The following is a 24,692-nucleotide window of genomic DNA, read 5'->3' as shown; positions in this document are numbered from 1 at the left end:
CCCTGCAATGAGCAGGGACATCTTCCACTAGATCAGACTGCTCAGAGCCCCGTCCAACCTGACCTTAAATGTTATCAGGGATGGGGCATCTACCACCTCTCTAGGCAACCTGTGCCAGTGTTTCACCACCCTGACCGTAAAAAAAAAAAAAAAAAAAAAAAATCTCCTTTGTATCTAGTCTAAGTCTACCTTCTTTTAGTTTAAAGCCATTACCCCTTGTCCTGTCGCAACAGGCCCTGATAAAAAGTTTTTCCACGTCTTTTTTTATAAGCTCCCTTTGAGTACTGAAAGGCCAAGCACTCCTTTGGCCTGGACAAGACCTTAAGCAGACAAAAAAACCCAAATAAATAAATAAGAGACATGATGGTATCTGTGTGATTATTTTGGTTTACGTTCTCAAGTTATGTGCCTTTAAGACATGAGAGGGAGGAGTGATTATTCATTCTCTGGAGAAGTGACCGAGACTACCCAGGAAGAAAGAACCCGTGGGACCCCGGGGTGCCAACAGAAGAGCTCAGAGAAGAAAAGAGAGTCCTACAAAAAGCAAACAGCCAGGCCTCAGAAGTGACGGAAGTATTTCCTAAAGTCTAAAGGAACTGTAGGGAGTTTGCTACAACTCCAAAGGTGCAGAGTTCATTAAAACCAAAGCAGAAAACAGCAATCCATCTGAAGGACAGGATAGGCAGGAGGAAAACTGATCAAAATTTCTTTTTATTTCTGTTTATCCTCTTCTGTTTATTTCTGCCTTAGTGACCTGAAGTTTTCTCCACCTAAGAAGAGAAGTATTCTAATTTTTATTCTAACAAAATCTGACTATTTTCATTTATAACATGGTTATATATTTGGCTTCTTTGAGCAGCTCACTGAGACAAGACTGCCCGGACAGATCCACCTCCAAGCTTCAAAAAACAACTCCGGGTTTCATTGCAGCAGCTAGAGGGATCAGATCGAAGCTCTGTTTAGCTCAGTATCTCCTCTCTGCCAGAAGCCAGCAGTCAATGTTGTAGAGATTGTAAGAACGGGGCAAATAAAGGCTGACCTTTCTCAGTCAGCAATCCAGAGAACTCTTGAGCTAACTAGAAAGCTGAATAGCAACAACTAATTTAGCACTTAATATTGTGTGAATAGAGCTGCTTTTCTTCATATACGTTACTTCGCATTCACTATCACTGAACTTCAGCTGTCTTTTACCTGCCTGTTTCCCTGGTACCATAAGACATTCTGCAATTTTTTTTACAGCCAATTCTTTATAGTTTTGACTAGCCTACACATCATCTAACATTGCCATCATGCTGTTCACCAGCAGGAAGTTTCTAGATCAGCCATGAATCCTCTGAAAAGCCCAATTCAAAAGGAAAGTACAGAGCAATCCTTTCACCAGCACATTTTTCTACTGGCAACCTTGCTTCATTGCAAAATTGATCTTCTGTTCCATTCCTTTAAGAACCCATTCATCTGAAGGGAGTAAAGATGTCATCTCCAGTCATTTTGTCTCTTAAAGAGTCTTCAGTAAGGTATCTGTTAAAAGCTTTTTAACACCCCAATATACTGTCTTAAATGGATCACCCTTAAGTACAGGCTCACAAAAAGAAAAGTGCAATTTCCCTCTACAAAAAAAAAACATGTCAGGTCGTCTCTACTGCCAAATTTTATCCATGTGTCTACGCAATGTATTCTTGATTTCTATTTTCAGCCCATTTGTCCCTTTCCTATGCTGCCAACATCAACTAAAGTTGGAAGTCACGCACCATAATTAACAGCTCAGCTTGTTTCAGTCAGAGCTCCTTAAGAACTTTTGAGTCACCATCACATAGCTCCTATGAGTTGTTACTGTTAATTTTAAAACCGCTTCTCCTAGCAATTTAAATCTGAGGCAGGTCCTCAGCCTTATCCCTTTAAAGAAAGTCTTTCTTAGCTTCATCTTTCTAAAGTCCTCCTTTTCTATCTTGACTGCATAGGTTCCCTACCTTGCTCCCTGTTGGTGAAGCATTCAAGAATGCTTTTTTTTTGTAGTCTATCTTCAGCCAGTATTGCTCAAACTCTTTTGGAAACTGTCTTACTAAGGCTTACATTTATTTTGCCACAGTTCAAGGGTTTTTTAACTTGTTTCCTCACAAAAGTTCTCCTTTCAAAGGGCATCATTCCATTCCTTCATCCTCTTGGCAATGCCACCTTCTGTGGGTTACTTGAAAATTTCTTTTAATAAGCGTTTTCTGGAAGCAATTTTCCTTAAGATATCTTTATGCCATCTGAAAGCTTCTCCTCTCTTTAGTTACCCCTTTCAATTTCTTAAGAAGCTTGCTCATTTTTATGCAAGTTCTAGTAGAAATGTGATCTGCACCAAGTCAAACTAAAAGACTAAGATAGACCAAGGCAGAGTGTGTAGACCCTTCTGAAGAAGGCCAGAGCCATGACCATTAAGCTGTTGAAAAAAAATCCAGACGTGTTTCTCATCTGAAGATGTAGAATTATTTCTTCTGACATTATTGTCAAATCATGGTAGTTAACATTTCCCAATCCAGTGATACCAAAAATGGTTTAAACATAGACAATTCATGAGCAGCAAGCACAGATTGAAAAATAAATACATAGTATTTCAGGAATATGATGAACAGCAGCTGGAATGCCTGCACAAAACTGGGATCTTCCCAGGCTTCTGAAAATTTGGAAGCAAAAGTATTCTGAGATGTAAACAAATGCATTTGTTAAATGTCTCTACTTAGTCAAGAAAATATTTCATCCTAAGAAGGAAATCTCTCTCATAAATAATACAGTATTTGAGAATTTTAGACCCCAAGTCTCATCATCACCAAAGGTACAAACTACATTGACCATCCCTGGTTCTCACCAACCTCTCCACAAAAATCTCTACATTGAAGCATTTTTCACTGCTGTGTCCAATGTTCTCCCAGGAACAGAAATACAGTGAGAAAAGTAGAATTCCAGGGGTGTAGGGTCCTCATGTGCCATGCTTTCCAACACAAAACATCATCATCTCTTAAAAAATCTTTATTCTTTAGGCTTGATCCAGAAAGGACTACATTCTTAGTAGCTCTGCTGCAAAGTAATAACAATTCATATTCTGTTAAAAAAAATGATATGAGAAGTCTCATCTAAAGTATCTGGATCGTAACTATTAAGCTGGCAATATGCTGTGTTGCTTAAACTTAAGGCTGGATCCAGGATTCAGGAATTTAAACTGCTCACTCCTGTTTTTTGTAGTTGTCTCTTGGAACATTTTAAGATAAACTCCAATTTCTGTAAAAAACACACTTTTTTCCTTACAAGATGAGAGTATTTACCCATGATTCACTGTCAAACTGCAGCGCAATATCACAAGGAACTGTGCAAGGTCATACTTGCATTCCCGAGTCGTAGGTCAATATGGCTGGAATTTCTCTATGGCACCCATTTGAGAAGCACCCTGAAGAACAGGAGGGGAACTTGTTCTGAAGCGCGACTGAAAACATCCAGTAAAAATGAGTGTTTTTTAACCCCTATGCTTAGGGATGCTGAAATACAATGTAAAACTGTCTAGAAAGCATACAAGAAAGAAGAAAAAAAAAAAAAAAAACAAAAAAACGTTTTGCACGTACTAGCAGTCACAGAACGAATGAGCCAGCACTGTGGGCTACTGCAAGAAAACCCACATTCTGCACTGTGTGAAGGGGAGTTTCATATGAAAAAACACACGACAGCATTATGCCCTACCCGGCACTCGTGAAGCATCAAATGAAATACTGTGCACAATCTGGGGTATAACTGAAGGAAGAAAGTCAAACTGGCAAAGTATCCAGAAGAAAGGAACAAAACATGACAGTGATAAGAAATTTAAATATACCCGATTAAGAAATTTAAATACACCCGATTAAGGAGGAATTACTGAACACACTAGAGTTGTTTCATCTATAAGAAAAAAAAATATATTGCTGGATATGTTATATGCAGAGGGGAGTTATCATAAAATGTTGCTGCCAAGCAGAAGAGCAATTAAATTTCCCTGCATTTCTGAACAATAAAAGAACAATAGGACTAAATAAAAATTTACTTTAAATTAAAACATAGAATAACACTGTAGGGTTTTTTTATACGTCTCTTAGGATATATTTGCTTCCAAAGTAAAGGAGATTTAGAACTGATTTTGGGGAAAACCAGTCTATCTTTAAAGGCAACTGTGTCCATGCAGGGTTTAGGGAAGGTTGAAGACTCCTTGCTACTGGAAATTTCCAATACCTGATTGGATTCCTCATGATGGGGTAGAGGCATCAATACCTGATCCATTCCTGGAGTTCAAGGTGGATTAGCTACTCCATGGAGTCCCTGCCAACCCTACAAGTCTTCTATGATTTGCATTGTATTTGTATTTGCAAACCACACTATTCTCATTGAGCAGAAACCATACCACGCTGCTGTTTCTGACTTCATACAATTAGGACGCTAACTTTCTCAGTTTTCTTCATGTTTAAAATGCATTCATAATAATTTAATGATGCTAAAATCAAATAAAATAGGAATGCTTTTACGCTTTTTTTTTTTTCTTTTTACACTGCAGGTATTCCAAACAGTCTGTATACTCAGGTCTGATCTAGTACATTCTGATTATATATCAGAGGAGCTTTCATGAAATATAGAAATTAATATTTACAATAAAGAAGCAGACAACAAACACCTCCAGCAGCCTGAGCCTCATTTTATTTACTCTTTACAAGAAAATGCTCTTATCTGAATCAGATTGATGAAAACAGGTAGAGAACCGCCCTTACAAATTTCTGATGAAAGACAAAATGGAAAATTTGCTCGCACCATGCTCAACCACACTGTAATTTGTTTCAGGACAGAAAGCAAATTGCAAAAGAGTAAAACAAGATGTCCCATGGAAAGTATTCCTTTCACTCCAGCACGTTCTAGACGTCTCTGATGTACTTTCAGTGTTTTTGCACAAATTAAGGGTTGCATAATATCCCCTCACACTCATCCCAACCAAAAGAAGTTCCTAGAGGCACCTTCTACAAAACCTTCCTCATGTGTCCAAGTGACAGGCCAGTTACACTCTAGGAGGTGTAATGAAGGATGTTGCCTTCAGAAGTACTCCATATTAACCAAACTTTCTTCCACTTAAGTCAAAGGTAGTTACTGAAGGGCAAAGGCATTAAAGTTACTGATAAGAACTTTTAAAAACAAACAACCCCCTTCCCACTGGCAGAAAATCGTCGAAAATATCCAGCGATTTATTGCAATTCAGAGAGCCATGATTTGTTTATATCCTTTACTAACAGCAGCAACATCAACAGAAATTGTTTTTCACTGCTTTCATCCACCTCCAGCATACCTACAGGCATCACTTAAATCACAAAGAATAAAACATAGTTGTCAAACTGGACCATGAAAAATGTGTACTAAAGCATCCCTAGGGATATCCCCACCATTACAGAGCCTGGTCACCAAGAGGAAATCAAGCTCAGAAGAGGTTCATTTCACCAGAGTCCAAGTTGCCTCAAGTACCTACAAGGTCTCAGCACATCCTAGGGAGATCCTTTCGGATACAATCATCAGTGGATCCTAGTCCCCCTCTTCCTGATTCCGCTCTACAGGTCTTAATTCCTGGTTGCTGGAATTCACACTTCACAAAACATGAGCTTAAACACTGAATTCCCTGGCTTCACTCTGAAGGCGACCCACGAATTAAAGATGCAGAACTACTGGCAGAGAAAAGTGTCCTGACAAGAGAGCTCCTGGAGCTCCGCTGCGATGAAGCTAAGGAGGGCAGCCAGGTGGCCACGCAACAGTGCACAGAAAACACAACCCAAAGCCTACCTGGCACTACACTCATGGACAGTTTTCCTGCTATTTCAGATGCCAGACCGATGCCAGATCCTCACCCAGCGTAAACCAGTGTGCTTCTGTGAATCAGGTTATATTAGCTGACGGTCTTACCCACCTGGCATTAAATAGGTCAGCCTTGTTCATCATCATCATTTGCACCTACTTCTGGAAAACATTTACAATTTCATTTGTCTAGCAAATTAGTTAGAAAATTTACATCATCTGTCAACAAACTGTCAGTTTGGTCCTAAGGGCAGCAGCATTAAGTCACATCAAAAAGTCCATCTGGCCCAGTATCTTATCTCTACCACTGCCTACAGCAGTTATTAGGGAAAAGAAAAGAAACAGAGCAACTGCAGAGCCACCCAGTACATCCTTAAAGCTTCTGGAAATTCAACGTCCCAAAGAGCTCCTGAGTCATTTCATGTGTCCACCACACATAATAGCAAACCCATCCCTCGTGAATTTCAGTCCTTTTGAAGGCTAGTTAACTATGTTCTTGCATGGAAAAGTGCTTCCTTTAGCTTCTTCTAAAGTTGCTTGCAGATAAGAGCTAGAAAGCCAAAAATGAAAAATGAGTAACTGTTCCTTAATCATTCCTTCCTTCCCATTCCTGATTCTAAGTTATGTCACCTTTCCTTTTATTTTCCTTCTGAAAAGACCGTATCTATTCTGTCTCCATCTGCACGGAAAAAATTCCATGAATGGTTCTGATAATCCTTTTTTCCCTTGTCTGTGTCTTCCATCAAGTCATAAATTCAGTTTTTGAAATGAGATGAGCAGATATGCACACAATAAAGATGACACATCACAGATTTATACAGCAAGTGACTTTTCTAGTTTTTCCTTTCTTTCCTAGTAACTCCTGACATTTTTTTATTACTCCCTTGAGGTTTTCAGAAATTTAGTGACAATACCTCTAACCTCTGTTAAGCATCCTAATAGATTAGAAAATAAGCACGTACAGCAGCATTTAGTCTTTTTGTGTGTTTGTCTATTCATTTGCTTTTAAAAATCAGTCTAGTGACCACACCGGCCAATATTTCTCCAAGCACGCACATACAAACCCTAGTTTATCAATCGCTTCATTGCTCACATGTTTCCAGGTAGCAAAGCATGTTCTTTCTCTACAGGCAAAACAATAAATTCACCATCTGGAGCACACAAATTTATTGGGATTTATTGTCTACGTGCAACGTCCTAAATATTTATTATTTAAATTCAAAAGATGATCTCTAATTTTTCCTACTCATCTGCACCTTACAAAGCCTATTTATATCCCATTTCAAAGAAATACTTGAAAAACAGAAAGATACATCAGTCTCTGCTCCCATTTCTCACATACCTTATCCATTTCTAGCTCTTCCTTTTAAAAAGAAAAAAAAAAAAAAAAAAAAAAAGGAAAAAGACAAACCACCACCACCTTCTATCATCAACAAAGGCAAGCTATGGAATTACAGTTAAGTCGTTTTCCACTGAAAGCTAGTACTAAGGCTTCACAAGTCAAATATGACTTGAAAGCAGGTAGGACAACCCTCTCAGGGTTGGGGCAGAACTTACGGATCCGTAAGTCATACGCATGAGTTTCGCATGTGGCCCTTCTTGCAATTTATCAGGGAAAAGTCTGAATCCTTTGTACCACCAGCAGCACTCAGCCACAAAAATCAATTTACTCCAGTCAACACAGGGAAAGCGCAGAGTACACACCACAGACCTGATTAAACTTAATTTGAAAGATCCCCCGGGCTCCACCAAAAACACTGCATAAAAGAATCTAATTCACACAGAAAAAAAATTCTCAAATTTAAAAATGAGCCTATAACTTCTGAGTACTCTGAACTCCATCAAAACCTGACATAAGTCACTAAGGCAGCACGTGGCACGATTACCTACTTCTATCACAACAATTCACAAAAGATGTACCGGGAATCAGTGGTCCGTTTCGCAAAGTGCTCCTCAGCACGGACACTTTTTTGTGTCACTTGCCCCGTGAGACAAAAGCCTCAAATCCCTTTAAATATTTAAAGTGCCTTATTAAAAGTTAAGAAGGACAAGGAGTTTACCTCCAGCAGAAAGCAGCAAAGTTGCAGCCTAGTATACAGTTGCAGACCTACAAAGTTGATTACGGTGCAAGTAGTGTCGCTAGGTACAAGAAAGTTTGGAATGGCTGTCCATCTGTAAACCTCATCTCTCACTGGTTCCCAAGGGCAATAATTACAGTAGTTTTGGGGAAAAAAAATAAATAATAAACCCCTCATCTAGGAAAAATTGGAAAACCTGAAATTGAGAACATCACACTTACAAAATTTAAATTAATTTAGAAGACGTACTCAAAGCTGAAGTATACTAGTTTTTCCTGCACGTTGACACCCTGATCCAGCCTCTTAATTTAGGCACGTAGTGCACAATCACCGGATGTTTGGAACTGGTGGCATTGAAGCTTTTTTAGAACCAGAACATCTTTAAGTTCAGACAAGCACAGATTCATGCAGGCTGATCTATTCAGCTTAACATCATGTCGCTTTTACATAAGTCAATTTTTAAATTAATTTCAGAATTTGAGATAGGACTCTTTGCTCTAGCCAAGCAGAGCACAGACCCTCAGATCCCATAGCAACCCCTCACGTTTCCAGCCTGTCTGGGTCAGAGGGAGAGGGGAGATGCGCACCTTATTCTTACCGAGGGCGACAAAACTTTACACTAGTTGCTCTACCAAAATACCCGCGCGCGCGCACATAAGGAGTTATTTAGTATTGAGTGTGAAAATCCAGGAACTTAAAACTTCCTGAGAAGCAACGATTAATTTGCAAACCAATACAGAAACTACTATATACCTAAAAGGACTTCTGCTCCCACCACGCACCATCTGCCACGGAGGCTGCAGCCAGTGCCCAGCCTCACAGTAACTGCACTATTGCATCCCACAACAGAAAACGGATATGACTCATCCGAGTTAAATTCTTAACGCTTGACATGATGGCTGCTAATTGCTGCAAAACGAGATTAAGTAGGTCTGATAAGCAGGTCTCCCTTTGGCTTTGTCAATGGTAACTCCAGGTGGCCTGCGATAGCTATGATTTCAGTCTCATTCCATTCAGTTTTGCAGCAAAAAGAATAGCCTCGACTTACTGTTGCTTTGTCGCTGTCCAGATGAATACACAAATGCTCAAGCTTTCCTTCCAAAGGCAAACCATCTTTGAATGCGATTCCAGTACCAGAAGCTGCTTTTATTTTGCCACAACACTGATTTCGAATTCCTGCAATGCTGTCTAATATCTAACCATTCTGTAAGAGTTTTAAAAAACTTTTCTCCGGATTTGGTGTGAAGGATGATAGGCATACTTGTCTTCTTAACAGAAATGAGTTATATCTAAGTCACCGATGATCACAGTAGCAGCACATCTGATCTAGGCAGCAGCTCACAAACTCTGAGGAAACCCAAGTTCTCTCCTCTGGTCTAGTTACAGTCCACTGTCAAACCTCAGCAAGTCACTCTACACTCTGTTCCTCTGGTGTCACTGTCCTTAAAATGATGAGCTTGTTATTCGTTCCCTCTATAAAATACTTTAGGATCTATAGATGAAAACCACAATTAGACATATAACCCCCACACAGGAATGCCAGCACCCTAGCTGGTAGAAGCAACTTTGAGATAAAACACTTGAAGCACTGTAAGTATTGAATTTGATTCTGAGGTATTTACAATGGACATTCACCAACCCAGCACAGCACAAAGCTCCATGTTTAGTAAAAAAAATAACAAATTACTGTTCCAGTAGCAGGTTTTGAAACAGAACGGGCACTATTGCTACATTTTAAGTGTCTTGCAAAGCATCATATTTTTCAGTAAGAACAAGGACCACAAGAACAGGAATACAGTCAAACATATTATTTGAGAAAATACACTACAAACTAACGTATCGCCTAGATTTCTTGAATCACAGCAGACAGCAAAAATCCATGCCAGGTAGACCACAACTGAACCAAGGAAATTATACTTGAAGTTTATGAATTCATCAGTTCCAACCGGCTGAATGAGTGGTCCAAGAGAAAGTCTCAGGACTGCCATAGATTAGTAGACCCAAAGGGTAGGAATGACCATGGCATATTTAACAGGTGATTTATTTAATCTTGTATTTCTAGTCCTTCTGTATGCTATGTATGGGTAAAAATGTTCTCATTCCAAATAAATTCTGGAATTCAATTAGGATTCCAAGTGGCCTGGTACCAATTAACTAAAATAACTCAGTATGCAAGATCTAACTGCAAGATTCAACGTAGGCTTCAAGCTCCATTCAAGCTGAAGTGATGAACTGGTAAGATAACAAGTTATTTATGCTAAAAATAGAATTCTTTTTTTCCTACAACAATTACTGGTGTGAATATGAAAGCTACACAGATGCAAGTCTTTGAATAATTGCCAGCAAAATAGATATTCAGCTTTACACAAACTAAATAACCAACACAGCTGGTAAGAAACCCATCTCCGTTTGCATTTGTACAGTATTAACACTTGAATTCTCATGCTTCAGCCTCTTCTTCAACTTCTAAAGAGAAGAAAGAATCATTTAGGATTAAGAAGCATTAGAGACACTGACAAAAAGGAAAGTGACAACAGCCACCACCTATTCACACATTCGTTTTAAGCACAATAATCACTCTTTCACTGTGAGGAGTACTGAGATTTGTCCAAAAATACCTGGACACAAAGGCCAGCACATTAAACCATGAAACCTAGGAACAAATTTTGCCAGCATTGAACAAATCATTTACAATAGCGTGAGTCCAAATTAAGCTTCTGAAACTTCATTTGTTTCTTTCAAGGTCAACCTTGTTTATTTTCCACACTGATGGCTTTTCAGCATAACTGCAGTAATGCAGAGCAGCTATATTATGTTGAAATTAATCACTGAAAAATATTATATCTTTTATCAAAACAGGAACTGAGAGGTGCTCTCTCAGCTATGCCTTACAGTTGGACTGAAAACCCAAATGTACAAAAATGGAAAATAATTTTTTTTTACATCATATTCAGTTAGGACTTTGTGTATGTTACAGGCAAATACAAAGGAAGTGATGATCCATGCTGGAAAAGACTCACAATCTAGTTCTATAAGGTGGTTTTTGGAAAGAATCCTTTTCAACAGACAGCACATACTAGCATATTATGTGCTTGACAACCTCTGAGGCCTAAGACTTGCACTAGCTACCCACTGCCTTTCATTCAGTTTAAGGGCTCCAAGAAAGTGTGAATTTGGAAGCCGAGATAGCTGCTGGGATTGTGCATTCACAGATGCAATATCTTTAATCCACCTCCCTGAGTATATAACGGCACCGCAGCTCTGCACATCCTCAGCTACCAATGGAAGCCTCAAATCTCTCCAAAGGAGCACACTCGTTACACCTGAACTAGGAAACCAGAGAAGCAAGACTGACTGATTAAACATGCCCCAGGTCCCACTTCTGTATGAGGACCAAGTGGCATGGAATGGCTTACGTTCATCTTGAAGTCTCCTAGCCTCAGGCTGCTGCCTTCAGGCTGGCCACTGGGAACGCTACTGAGACCATACTAGTTGGCCCACGCCACAAGCATGCCAGAAGTGATAACAACAACAGCACAGGCAACTGAGCTCTGGTATCCACGAACGTGCTCATTTGCTAGCAGACATGCAGATTTCAATTTGAGTGGCAGAATCTTCGAACATTCAGCTCATGGAGATGTCCTGAAGTTTTTGTTCCAACTCAGAGCAAAACCCAAACAATGTTTTCAAACCTTCCAGTAAATGGAAAGTTTCTGAAAAACATCAGGCTGAGAGCACAAACAGCTGGCACAGCCGACACGAAATACACTCCTTAGCCACCCCTGCCGGAAGAGGAAAGGATGTGAGGCAACCCACAATGAGACAGGATCAAGAATAACATGAAACCACACCTTTAGGCAATCTCAACTCCGGTTGCTGCAGTCCTGCTTTGGGTCTGTCCTCTGGACCGCGTGCTCAGCTCCGAGAACTTACAGCTCGACAGAAAGCCAACCAGAAAGAAATAAAGGGGCAAGTTAGCAACGAGGTCAGCTCCCTGACCTACCTCACCAAGTATCTGAATGCTGAAAGCAGCACCAAGGAGAAGCGTGCTAGTCCCAGGTTTTCATCCACTTCAGCTGCCATGGGACCGTACCTCAAAGAGATACGATATACTCAACTCTTCCAGCAGCCCTGCTTATTTGAGAGGAAGCGCATGCAAAAAATTGACTTTATGATCTTCTTTCCTTACTTAGCACCGCAGCTAGAGGGAGGCAGCAGTATACTTTTAGCAAGAGGATAATTCTCTTTTCTGATACCGATATGCACATTGCACTGATAGTAACCTTACTCGTATTTATTTATTTATCAGCATTAAAGATTATTTGAAAATATGCCATGTCAATTAGGCCTTTTAGTGTTGGAAGTCTGAGACAGTTCTACCGCAAAAGTACAGCTAGAAATTACTACAGCAGTAGCTCTAAGTCAATAGCTTCGATTCATAACAGGTAAGGAATAAATAACTTCTTATGAATTGAATTACATCCTGAAGACAGGCACCTGCCAGTCCGCAACCAGCCACAGAACAAGCTGAAATCCACTAAGGCTTGGGAAGTCTGCCTACCGGGAAATTTTTCCACTGGAGCTACTATTAAAGTACTCAAACAGGGAAGAAATAGAGACAAAATATCAGGTTGTCAACACACTGATCATTCAAAGCAGAGACACTTCTGGGACGCTGCAGAAAACAGACCAAAATGCAAGCAGTTAAGCAACAAAAGGGACTGGAAGTTTTCCAGTTACACACCCATCTGGCAGGGTTTGCTACAGAAGCTCTTGCTTTAGATTAGTCCATTTTCCTAGCGCTTTTATTGCATTTTGGCCTTCTTGCATCAGCTGGAAAAGGGAGATCATGGGTTCTGGTAACAGAATTACTGGCAACAATCCTTATTTTCTTGCTACTTTTGTGGAACGCTTCTAGAACGCGTACTTTTAACGCTTTCTCCATTTTCCTCAAAATTGTGAGATAAACCCAAGTGCGTTGAGGTATTTAAACCAAGTTAAAACCGCTTCATACTTAATGACCTCCACAAACTTCTGTTGTTATTAAGCTTCAGAGAGAAGTGCCTCCGAGTAAAGCTTCAATTCAAGCTCTGAGTGGCAGCGAAATCCAGCCTGTGAGACACTTGACAACTCATCTGCAAACAGAGAGTTCTGCCATACGCCCTGAGACGGGTCCAGCAAAAAAGCTGCCAGCACAGCTGGGCTGCATCGTGCAGTCTCGACCCTGGGCAGTGCTGCCCATATAGGGTCCAGCCTAGGAGAAGGCTTGTCCAGAACCCAGCATATACCACCCGTCTCCAGCTTGAACCCAGGCCAGAGGGGCTTCCTCCATCATGCTGAGAGGTTCAGGAAGCACTTCTCTCTTCAGCTACAGACCGGGACCGAGCAATACCTTGTGAGGTTCAGACTTCACCACCAGAGATGGCCTTCTACGGCCGGGTCAGGGTACCCACGTGCTGCCCTCAGTCTGTGAGAACCCTGATCTAGGGGTAGGAAAGAACATAATCCCTCAAGAACGGACCAGAAGCGGGCAGTGCTGCAAGATCCCAGCACTTCCTCAAAGATAACAGTGTTGGCCATATCGGCCGGCTCTCACGACGAGGGTCATGCCTTTTCTACTGTTAGAGCTGCAGCACTAGGGAACATGCTCTTTCTCCCCCTCTACCAGCACCCTTTCAAATAAAATAAAATAAAATCCTGCTTTGTACAGCAATGCTGTAACTGTACAGGATATTTTGGAAGTGCCACATTTTTCTGGTTTGCCCTGCAATCTCTTCTATGCTTTATATGCACAACACTCACTATCCCCAGAGTTGTTACTTCTGGTTAACAAATCAAGAAAATCCCCAAATTCAAATTACAACCCTGAAAGACATAAAAGGAATAAAAAACTCCAGCAGAAATAAAATGAAACTAGAACTACCAAGGTTTTGAGTTACACAGTCTCAAAACAAAAAAAAACACACCACACAAATCTTTAAGTAGTTCTGTTTCTCTCTTAATTAGCATATACTCATAAAAAACCGTTGTGGAAGGTAGAGTTGCACGGGCTTCACAGTCTTGAAATGTAAATAATATACAAATATTGAATGAATTAGTCAGGGAAGTCTACCTCCTGAAATAAGTTTCATTGTCATAAGCAAAGAAAACAGTTTCTGCACAGCAGTTTGCGTGATTTGCAAGGTCACTGAAGACCCTCGTACCAGACTACGTGTTAAAGGACTCCAAGTATCATGTGAAGTATATTTATTATTACATGAGGTACCAGCAGAGTTCAGCTCTGCAGAAAACAAAATTTGAAACTGACCTCAAGGAAACGGAGAACATAAACAGGACTTTGGTTTGTTTACACAGGTAACAACCACTTCTTTTCTAGTGAAAGTGATCGGGACAGTGTCACTGAGCCTTTTGCAATTGCACTTGACCCAGTAATGGAGACCAGTGTTCGGAACTGACCAAATCCCGCTCCTAAGGGGAATTGGAAGGATTCCCAGTTCTTCACACCAACCACCTGGCAAAAACTTCTCATTTCCAACTGTGATCTGGAAGACGAGGTTCATTCAAGAGGCCAATAGCTTCTGCCCTTCTCCACAGATGCCACACGTCACTTCCACTGATGGCACAAGCTGCAAGGGCCAAGCGAAGACAGGATGGAGCACACAACCGAAAACCTGGCTTTCACTAGCATGCCACCTTATTGCCAACATGTGGAAGCAGAACCAGTGGCCAGCACACGTATGTTCAGATTAAAGTCAACCCATTTTCACATGAATCCCCTGTAAGTTACTGGAAGAAGGCTCAGAAACCTTTTATTAGATACTGCATTTGAAAGGCAGTTGTAAACAAATAAAACAAAGTTATGGCATACATCTAGCACATTTCCCTCAGAGTTATTTTTCTAGATGGAAAAAACAGTATGTCATGCTTTTAAAAGCGTGTGTAGCTGTAAAAACCATACCGAAAGTGGAGCAATGGAAGTAGGAGCTTTTTATCTTAACGGGTGTGCCTCTTTGGCGGAGTTAAACGAAGCACTTTGCTACTGTGTCAACATAACCGGATAAACTTATCCCAAGCGCATGGGGCCCCACTTCAGAACCATAAATGAATTTCTACTGTGCTGCGAGTGTTGCTTTCCTCTGGGTACATCGCTCAGCCCTCCTTGTTCACAGGTGGGGCTTTCTGTGCCACGGTCGGAGGACTGACTTGGGCCCTCTTGCACGTTGCGGAACACACTTCTGTTGGAAGCCCATAAGTCCATGGGAAGGTGCTGAAGGACTTTCATCTCTTGACAATTATTTAACCTGCACCTTCACGCTTCACAGACTGCAGGTTTCAGCCTATAGTCCCCAGTAAACCGAAAGCAGCATTATACCTGTGGCAGACAGGTATTGTGTGAAGGGAAAGAAGATCAGATAAAACTCTCTGCAAGAGCTGCGGGTAACTCTTCTGTTGAGACATCACCGAAGAGCCGTCTTCACCACTGAAAGCACCAGCTGCTTACTCACCCTGAGTGCACTCTCTGCAAGAGACATCCACTGATGCCATCAGCAAGCAACTCCCAGAGCAACCCATTTACTTTATTACAGTGAGGGAGAAATGCAGAGCCAAATTTTTACAAGGGTATCTAGTTCCTAAATCAAAACGTACGTTTCTTGTGGGATTTGAAAGAGTGCTGGTTCCCACTGAATGACTCAGTCTGTGGGAAATCTTTAAGCCCCGTGCTGCACCTAAACGCATCCCCAAAGTTATGAATAAATGCGGACACAATTTAGAAGAGAATTCAACTCTGGCATGCGGTTGTTAGTAGCTGATCAGCAGCTCTTCATAACTGAAAGAAGTATCATATCTGCTCCAGTCAAGAAATAAATTTGGCCTCGGAGGAAAAAAGTAATATACACTAGAAAGAAGCAGCCTGTGCTTGTGTGTCAAGCTCAGCGTGAGGTTCATTTTCTCTTGGAATACAAACAATCACAAACTTCTTACAGAAATCTACCCATCACCGATTACCAGAAAATACCCCAATTGTCAAAACAGATGCTGCTGTCGTCTGTCACACACACATGTCGTGCTGTACAAAATTACTTCACTGACTGCTTCATAGGTCTATCTCATTCTAACAAATGCTGTACTTCTGAGTGTGTCTGTTCCACTCAATAGAAACCCCCAGAGATGCCATACAAAAATCAGAGGTAGGAGACTACCGTGAACAGTGGATGTCCAGGGACAATCTAAAGCAGGGAGCCTATGATGAAAGATGAGAATCCCAGCAATAACTTCCGTTTTATTAACTACAAATGTGTACAATCCCCATTATTGTTGGCCCATTGAGGTTTTTTAGTTTCCCTGGGTATAATTTACAAATACAACTTGCAGGTTACCTATGCATGCAGATAGAGCAGTTCTAAATAGCGAGTGTTCCAAAGGGCTGGAGAAGGGGGGGGAAGGAACAAGTTTTAAATTACTAACCCTACAGAACATGCTTAAAACTCAGCTCTTCTCTACTGAGAGACAAACAAAACTGAACTGCCATAAAACTGAGAGTTTCACTTGCTTAATTTTATTTAAGACCATAACAGATGGGAAAATTTACTGAGGATAATGGTGCTAAATTATGTATTAAGGCCTTTTCTATTTTTCACTTGACCCTTTAGGCTTTAACACAATTTGTTTCATTCTATTGCCACTTGCTATATATACAGTTTTTTTGTATTGTGCTTCTTGACTTTAGAAATTGACTAAAGAGAGAAGCCACATTCTTATGCCTGCGGTAAATTCAGGAGTCGTTTCTGTATGACACATCCTGTTCAGAGCTACAGAAATGCAAACTGCAGAAAAATCAGTCACCGGCTTTTCTGTATTACCCTCAAAAAGCATTTATCCAACTCCAATCAGCCTTCTCTCCACTGGGGAATACACTTTCATGATGTCTGCTCATACGGATGCCTCACAATGAGTTTTATACATTTTTACTGTATTTGAAGAGATCCTAATAGCTTCATAACCTGCATTTCTCCCGCTGCTTCAAATACTATGCAGCACATAGTATTTGAAAACTAGCTCTAACACCCTGATGCACTTAACAGAGAAGGTAACATTTCAAAAGCCTGTAACTGCCAGTAATCCAACAAAAGTCTGGATGTGGACTATCTATCCAGTTGTCTCACTGATATCACTGGGAGATTACGCAAGCAAGCCCTACAAGAGCACACCCTTAATATTATTTACTTTACAGAAATGGTGGGAAGTTCACACTGGCATCGGGGCTTCTGTGCCCAGGGCACCCATGCTAGATGCTCTACAAGTGTCTCAGCTGGGGGAGAGGCCCAAGGAAGCTCTTGCAGCACAGCAGAGCTATAAATTGCTATGACAGGCCAGTGACTAAGTTTGAGACAGCACCTGGGTCTCACAGCTCACATACGTCCACTCCATACATGCCCTCCACGCATCCGCTGTGCTCCTCCTACTTCATACAGAAACCAATGGGACACCAGTCTTCCAATCACCTGTTGACTGATGGAATTTACGCATACCAGTCCCAGTATTGGAAACTGGTTATAAAATTTACAGCTGGTCCAGCAATGGAAGAATTTGTGAATATGTTGTTTCAAATCCCAAAATTTCTTCATAAATTCAGAAGCTCTCCACTAGCACAAACTATGAACAGACAAAAGAAACTTGATATCAGGATCGTTAGGTTTTTTCCCCAGACTCATCATCATCATTTTTGTTGTAGATGTAAATCATATTTCATTCTGAAGCACCTGAATATTGTTTTACATTGAAAATGTGCCATGCATTTGAGTTTCTAACGCTGCCTTCTAATTGAGTCTGGTATCAACATATAGAGTCAAAACGAGCTTTATAACCCACCCCATATAAATGTTACAAAATAAATATTCAGACACAAAGGTTCTGTACTCATAATACCTCACATCCTGACACGTCTATCTTGAAAGTATGGCTATAATCATCAGCTCCATTCTGCACGCCATCTGCGTTATTAAATTACTTGGCATTTCTTGCTCCAACTCATCGCTTGCAACATAGTGCAATGCTCTTTCAACATGAGTTCCGCTGACAGTGGGACTAGACATTTTTTTTTTAGTAGTTGCTCTTGACTCTGAAATTGGACAAAATCGGGATAATTTCTTCTGCTATGTTAGTGAGAACTGTCATTTGGAACAGGGATTCTCCAGTCATGATGCTACAGAAACAGTAGTGGTGATTCAGCAGCACCTGGGAGAACTGGGTGGGGTGAGGGTGTCAAAATAGTAAAATAAGTGATGGATGCGAGTGCTGCATAATCACAGAAAGCATGTGCAGTATTTCAAGTATCTGACAAAACTCTGTTAGTGAAACAAAAAAAAAAAATAATAATCAGGAAGTACAGAGAAAAAGATGGTAAAAAAACCCTAATCATTCTGAGAGACACTGTGGAATAGGACAAAGCTTGCAGTCACTCTCTCTCTAGCAGTAGATTTTTTGCTCCTACAAACAGCTAATATGGTAGGAAGCACGCTGCTTTTTACCACAGAAAACATTTACGTCAACTGCTAGAATCAAGAACCATCACCTCCTTCAGGTTTAAGAAGAGAGCCTGCATTAGTGTGTCACAATCACAGAACTTCCAGAAAATTTATATAAAAGGCATAAATCACTTAAAAAAAAAATTTTAGCATCATAGAATTTAGCATATTTAGAGAAAAACTGGAAGAAACTGCAAGAATGCAATTGAGCCCTGGTACCGCTTTACTGCATTGCTGTGTGCCTGTAAACATTTATAAATGCACAATCCACAAATGTTCTGTGAAGTCTGCAGAAAAAATTTACGTGTAGAACACCTTCCAAGTAAAGTTCACTTTCACTTAAGTGACTGTATTGGCTTTCTGACGATTTTGTCATTTTGTGTGCCAAGATTCTCCCCCAGCACATTGCACAATATGTTTCTTAGCCCAGTATGCCAACACTGACAATTGCTAGCCCAAGTCTGCATGAATTCTAAGAGCAACGATGCTGAATTCCAGAAACAAAGATAAGAGACTAAACCTATTTTATTTTCTGTTATTTGATCAATTCTGTTTTAGTCAATCATTGCTCTTCTGGGGAATTACGTCAATAGCCCCACATCACAGTGTTGGTATAAAATATCACCATAAGGGCCACTGATTCATGAAACAAGCATAAGAAGCTGAAAAGGAAATTCCCTGATATAAGTCAACATTGAAGTTACACGGACAGACTTCTATGACGAGCACATCAGTCAAGCTGTTTAGCTTGAGAAACATTCTAAAACAAGTGACTGTACAGATTAGAAAACCCATATGCCCCTCAGTCACCGACTGTGTGATCTTTCTTATCTTCCATCAGTTTCTCTGAGATTGTACACAAAAGTCAGAATCTTTGATACTGTGCTCCTGACAAATTACCATTCCTCTAAAAAAATTTATTTTACATCTTCACTTTGTAGCTTAATCTTGAAGGCAGACAAGCAGGAGGAACACAGACCCGAAAACGCTAAACAAACGATCCCTCTATCCATACACAAAGTCAACACAAGTTCCTCCAAAAGTGGTTGCGAGGTAATCCAGAATAAGACAAATTTCCGATAAGGTTTCTCTCTAACTCCTTAAGGTGTATCTCCCCCCAAATATGAGACTACTAACCTCTTCAAGAAGGAGACCAACTTTCACCTTTACAGTCCTGTACTCTACAGGTTATTCCAAAACCCTCTCTTTAGTAGTTACCCTGGTTTTGACACTTGTATACCACTTGTCTTGCAGTCAACTGAACACTTATCCCTAACTTACTCTGCCCTTTAAAATTTACAATTTAAAAGTAAATTACAGATTACAAGTCAAATGAAACATTTCTTTAATCCACAAAAACCTGCCTAATCCTAAAAGCCTCTGTGAAAAAATTACCTTGACTTAGAGTCCTCTTACCTCCCTCTCATGCAGAGCTGACCCAGATTACTGATTCATGTGGTTTTTTCCTTTTACAGTACTTTTACCTTTTGTCTTTTTGTAAGACACTGTTCAGCTAGTCCTCGACGCAACTGTGTAACACAAAAGAATTGCGTAAAGATCTGCACAGAAAGCAAATCATCCTAATTTCAATTGCTTAAAAAAAAACGGGAAAGAAAAAATGAATTCTTACCTAAACCAAACAAACTCTAAGTACTCCATACTCATTTATGACTCAGTTTTCAAAAGCAACTGAGCAATTAAAGAAAAAAATAATCAACAGGATATACACTTCTGGTCATTATAATGAAAAGAAAGTAGCATTTAATTACAAATATCAATGATTATAGTAAATTTTAAAACACCATGACTTTCTACTGCATTATAGAAAGGTTTCCCTGCTGTATTTTGGCAGGCCTCTAATTGCCTCTTAAGCATTCCTGAACTGTTTAGAAATTAAGCTGAATTTAAGAGACCTGCAAGTCACCTGAGCAGCTTACTACAACTGGAGAAAAAGAAAATAAAAAGAAAAACTCTAAGTATCCTCTTCATGAAGGAAAAAAGTCCTTGAGACAGCTGATCAAACCCAGATACATCTAATTTTGCAAGAAGTTAGACTAGATTTTCCTCTACTCACCTTACTGTCTCTCCAAGCTGAGGAAAATGTGATAAATGTTGAAATCTCTATTTTTGTCAGACACTTTTCCAACAGTTTAAGGCTGATTTGACACTTGCTTCTCAAGAAGCAATTTTTTTTTTTTTTTTTTTTCTGAAATCAGGCAGAGTTTAAACCATACAAGCAGAAATGCTACAATAGCCCTATTCTTAATATTTGGTGCTTGAATGGCTCAGTCATATATAGCTGAGCCCTACTCACTAATCATATGCATTGCTAATTATGTCTCAGCATTTAAGGACCATCAGTTGACTGAAGCTGACAGAAGAAGATTATTAGTAGGCTAATCTACATTTACAGCGGATGATGAGTATTTACATCTGAGATTAGGTTTTATTCAATACTCCTTGAAGTTCTCTTTGAAGCAGTGAAAGGCACAAAGTGAACCTACATCAGAGATCACCAAGAGTTCAAACTACGTTATATAAAGCAGAAACAAGATATTAAAAAGGGAAGTCTTGATGATGGACAGATACATTATGCTGTAGCGCTCCCCCCCCCCCCCCCATCACAGTTGATTTGTATGCATTACAAGAACTTTGTTTTATTTCATTCAAACACACTTATAAGCTTGATTTTCCAAGCCTTCATGAAATCACATCACTCATTCTTCTAACTTAGCTGGCCTTTACACAGAGTCCAGTTAAACTCGATACCTTGAATAAAGCCAATTAACCATTACTTAATTTGAAAGTACTTCTACTGCTAAACTCTTATTTGACATTCAGTCATGCTGTACTATTTTCATACACTGTATTTTTTAAATAATGTGGTGTGCAGACATTCTTTATCAATATTATTGATACCATCTTTGATCACTGAAGGCACACAACAAGAGAGAGGACAAGAAGGGGAATAGGGAAGGGGTTTAGGTCACCTACCAATGCTCCGTCCCACCACCCTGTTAAAGCAGTTAAAGAAAAATAAACCTGTGCAATAGTTACACCATCCACAATCATATTGGTTTTGTTCCCTGCACTGCTGCCCATTTGCATTCTTCAGTTACACAGCATCTACTCTTTAATGCTGTTCTGTTCCTAATCTGAGAGCCATTTTTTCACTAGCTTAAAGTTTCTGGAGACCAACTAATTCTTAAACATATATATAGAGAGAGAGTGCACAAAATGCAACAGGAATGAAGAAACAAGTATAAAAACCTCATGGATTCTACTAGACCTAAGTTCAGCCTTATAGTCAGCAGCACAGCATAGTTTTGGGACTGCAGCTGGTTTATGACTTGTTGGCTCAGAGAGTACAGAGCCTATGTGGAGCAGACACAAACTTCTACGCCCTGCTCTCTTCAGTCCTGGAGCTGGATATTTCTCTCCTAGTTCTTTACACGTTTATGGGCTTTGCTGTTAAAGCAGAATGGCAGAGTATTTTTCCTGTTTTGCAGTACTTTGATTAAATTCCCACAGCCAAACAGTACTGAAAGAAAAAGTAATGTTTCCACATTGACACAGTTTGCTCAAAAGCCATCGAAATAAGCAAATTATATTACATAAGTGTGCAGTTATGTAGCACTATACGCCAGACGCCTACTGCCAGAACTAAAAGGGGCCCACTTCAAGTCAAATCTCCCATTACAAGAAAAGCCTCAGTGAAGCACCGGCAGCCTGCCTATTGCACAGCTCAGAGTCTAAAAATTAACCAACACAAGAGGCACAAAAACATCACGGATCATTCAACTCTGCGAGCCTCGCTACGCGACAGCTTCCACAACAGAACCGTAAGAGAATCTCAGATTTCACTCGTCCTGGAAAGAAGACGTGTCAGGGTGCCTGAAATGTGAAGTCCCTCTTATCTGTATGTGGAGAGTATAGGATCTATAACGAAGCTCTATGGCCTTCTTATTTCCACCTGTGTGAGGACAGCTCCTCTGACTTCTGAGAACATTACCTCTAATGACACAGGCTCTGCAAGAGGCACAAGGAATAAGTTGCGGTTGCACGCTTCGGAGTTGCCCACCTCACTGACCCAAAAGCAGCAGTCCACGAGGTAAAGCTTGCGGAGTTTCAGAGACGACAGCGTATGCATGTCTGTGCTGAAGAGTCTTGTGGAAACTTGCTACAATAAGGCCAGGGTGTTTTGTTTGGTTGGTTTTGGTTTATTTCTTTCTCTTCCCCCTCCTCGCCGGGAGAGAAGGAAATTACGATATCAGCCAAAACTTTTTAAACGCGCTTTTTTTTGTATGTATTTCACATACTTAAAAACCATACCACACAATAAGCTTAAAATTGTAGGTCAGGTCAATCTCCTGCTTCCGATTTTTTTTTAAAGGCAAAAAGACATTATTTCAGTACTGTAACTTTAGTTGTATGAAGTCTTTACAAATCTAGTAAGTAGGATTTTTTATTCTACATTCACACCATGTATGTGTCAATAAAATAAAAAAAGAAGACGAGGGGGAGGGTTTTGTTATTATTTTTAAAAACGGGGCCAGATAAATCATAACACACAACCTCGGGTCATCACACCTTCCAATGAAGGTGTGACAATTTTATCGCTGGGAAAGCTGGCGAACAGGGGTGAGAGGATGCAGAGCAGGGCATTCCTGCCAGCTCTTTGTTCAAGCCCATCCATCATAAATGTTTTATACAACCAGTATCTGAAGCACAAACTTCCAAGCACAAACACACGGAGCGTCCCAGATGCTGTGTCAGCACAAAGAAATTGTTTAGCTGGTGCCAAACCTGCTTCCCAAAGCTGCCGGGGCCTCGCAGCTCCTGCCTGTTCCCAGCCAGAGCTCAGCCTGTTAGGAAAAACTTTGCATCCCTGCACTTTGTCGGGAGACTGGGAGAAAACAGCCAGGTCACGTTTAATCCACAGGTACAAGTCACAAGTGCTGATTCACAGCACGTTTGCTGACAGGGAGTTTCTTCTCCGAAACACATTAGCGGGGCGGGGGGGAGGGAACAGGACGGGACAGACAAAAAACAGGTTCTGACGCACTTTCGCCTCTCCACGTACCCGCCGCGGCCGCCCCGACGGCGGTCACGGAAACCCGGGGGGAGCGGGGGCGCCCCGGGGGCTCCGCGGCCGGAGCTGACCCCGCGGCGGGGGAGGGCGGCGCCTGCTCCCGCCTCCCCGCTCTCAGCCCGGGGCGGCCGGGGCCAAGGGAGGTGGGGGCGAAGCCGGGCCGAACCGCTACCGCGGCGGCCGCCGCCGGCCCCGAACAGCTCGCTCTCACCTGCGTTGTAGAAGCGGTCCAGCACCGCCGTCTCGCCGAAGTCCAGCTTGCCGAAGTGGAGGGTCTCCAGCGCGGCGCCCACCACCTCGCACGCCTCCCGCAGGCTCTGCAGGGCGCCGCTCTCCGCCGCCAGCAGCGGCCCCTGGCTCGCCTCGTTGATCACGTAGGTGACGGCGGTCCGCCTGCCGCCACCCTTGGCCCGCGCCCCGATGCCCGGGCCGGCAGCGCTGGCGGCCCCGTCCTCAGCCCAGACGGTACCGGGCGGCGGCGCGGCCAAGTCCGGCAGGAGGTTGCGGCCGCCCGCCTCGGCCCCCTGCGCCCGCCTGCCGAGCACCTCCTCGCCGGGGGGGCCGCCGCCGGGAGGGCTGGGCACCGGCAAGCTGATGATCCCCTCGCTGCTGTCACTCATCCCGGCGGAGGGGGCAGCCGCCGCCGCCGCCGTGGCGGCGCGTCCCGGGCTCTGCTGCGCCGAGCGGGGTTAGGCGGATGCCATGCCGCGCCGCCCGTCCCGGAACGGTCCCGCCGAGCTGCTGGAGGGGAGAGGCGGCCGGGCTGAAGCGAGGGGTTCCCCCGCGGGCGCTAGCGAAGGCTGCCGGAGGCGGGCAGACGAGCACAGCCTCCTTCGGTGTCTGCCGCCGGCACCATGGCGCGCCGCTGCCTTCTTCCCCCGCACCTGCAGGGTACGAGCCGGCAGCCCGGCCCTCCTTCTCCCGCCGCCCCCGGGGGACTTGGCTCTCCCTCCGGCCGCTTCGCTGCCCGGGCGAAATTACTCGGCCGCCGGCAGGAACCACTTGTGGGACCGCCGGCTCTCCGGCGCCCCCGCCTCCGCCCAGCCGCGGGCGGGGAGGGGCGGGCCCCGCCCCCCGGGGCAGCGGTGACCACGCCCCCCTCGGTGCGGCGGCCGCTTGGCGCCCCGCGTGGGAGAGGGCAGCGGGTGTCCCGCGTGGGAGTGTTCCGCC

At 42.2% G+C, this 24,692-nt stretch overlaps 1 protein-coding gene across 1 annotated transcript in view; it reads right to left on the bottom strand.

The window, feature by feature from the left end:
- MAP3K5 (mitogen-activated protein kinase kinase kinase 5) overlaps positions 1–24,142 on the bottom strand; it is a gene marked incomplete at its 5' end in the record, with an annotated part of 107,740 nt that extends 83,598 nt beyond the window's left edge. Inside the window, one exon of the mRNA XM_082481387.1 lies at positions 23,734–24,142. Within this exon, the coding sequence (XP_082337513.1) occupies positions 23,734–24,142 (409 nt within the window). The remainder of the gene's footprint in view (positions 1–23,733) is intronic.
- Between the last annotated feature and the right edge of the window lie 550 nt (positions 24,143–24,692).

The sequence above is a fragment of the Vanellus vanellus genome (genome assembly GCF_965231255.1).
Source record: "Vanellus vanellus genome assembly, chromosome: 3".
Taxonomy (NCBI): domain Eukaryota; kingdom Metazoa; phylum Chordata; class Aves; order Charadriiformes; family Charadriidae; genus Vanellus; species Vanellus vanellus.
The sequence above is the reverse complement of the archived record's forward strand: the minus strand, read 5'-3'. Positions and strand labels throughout refer to the sequence as shown.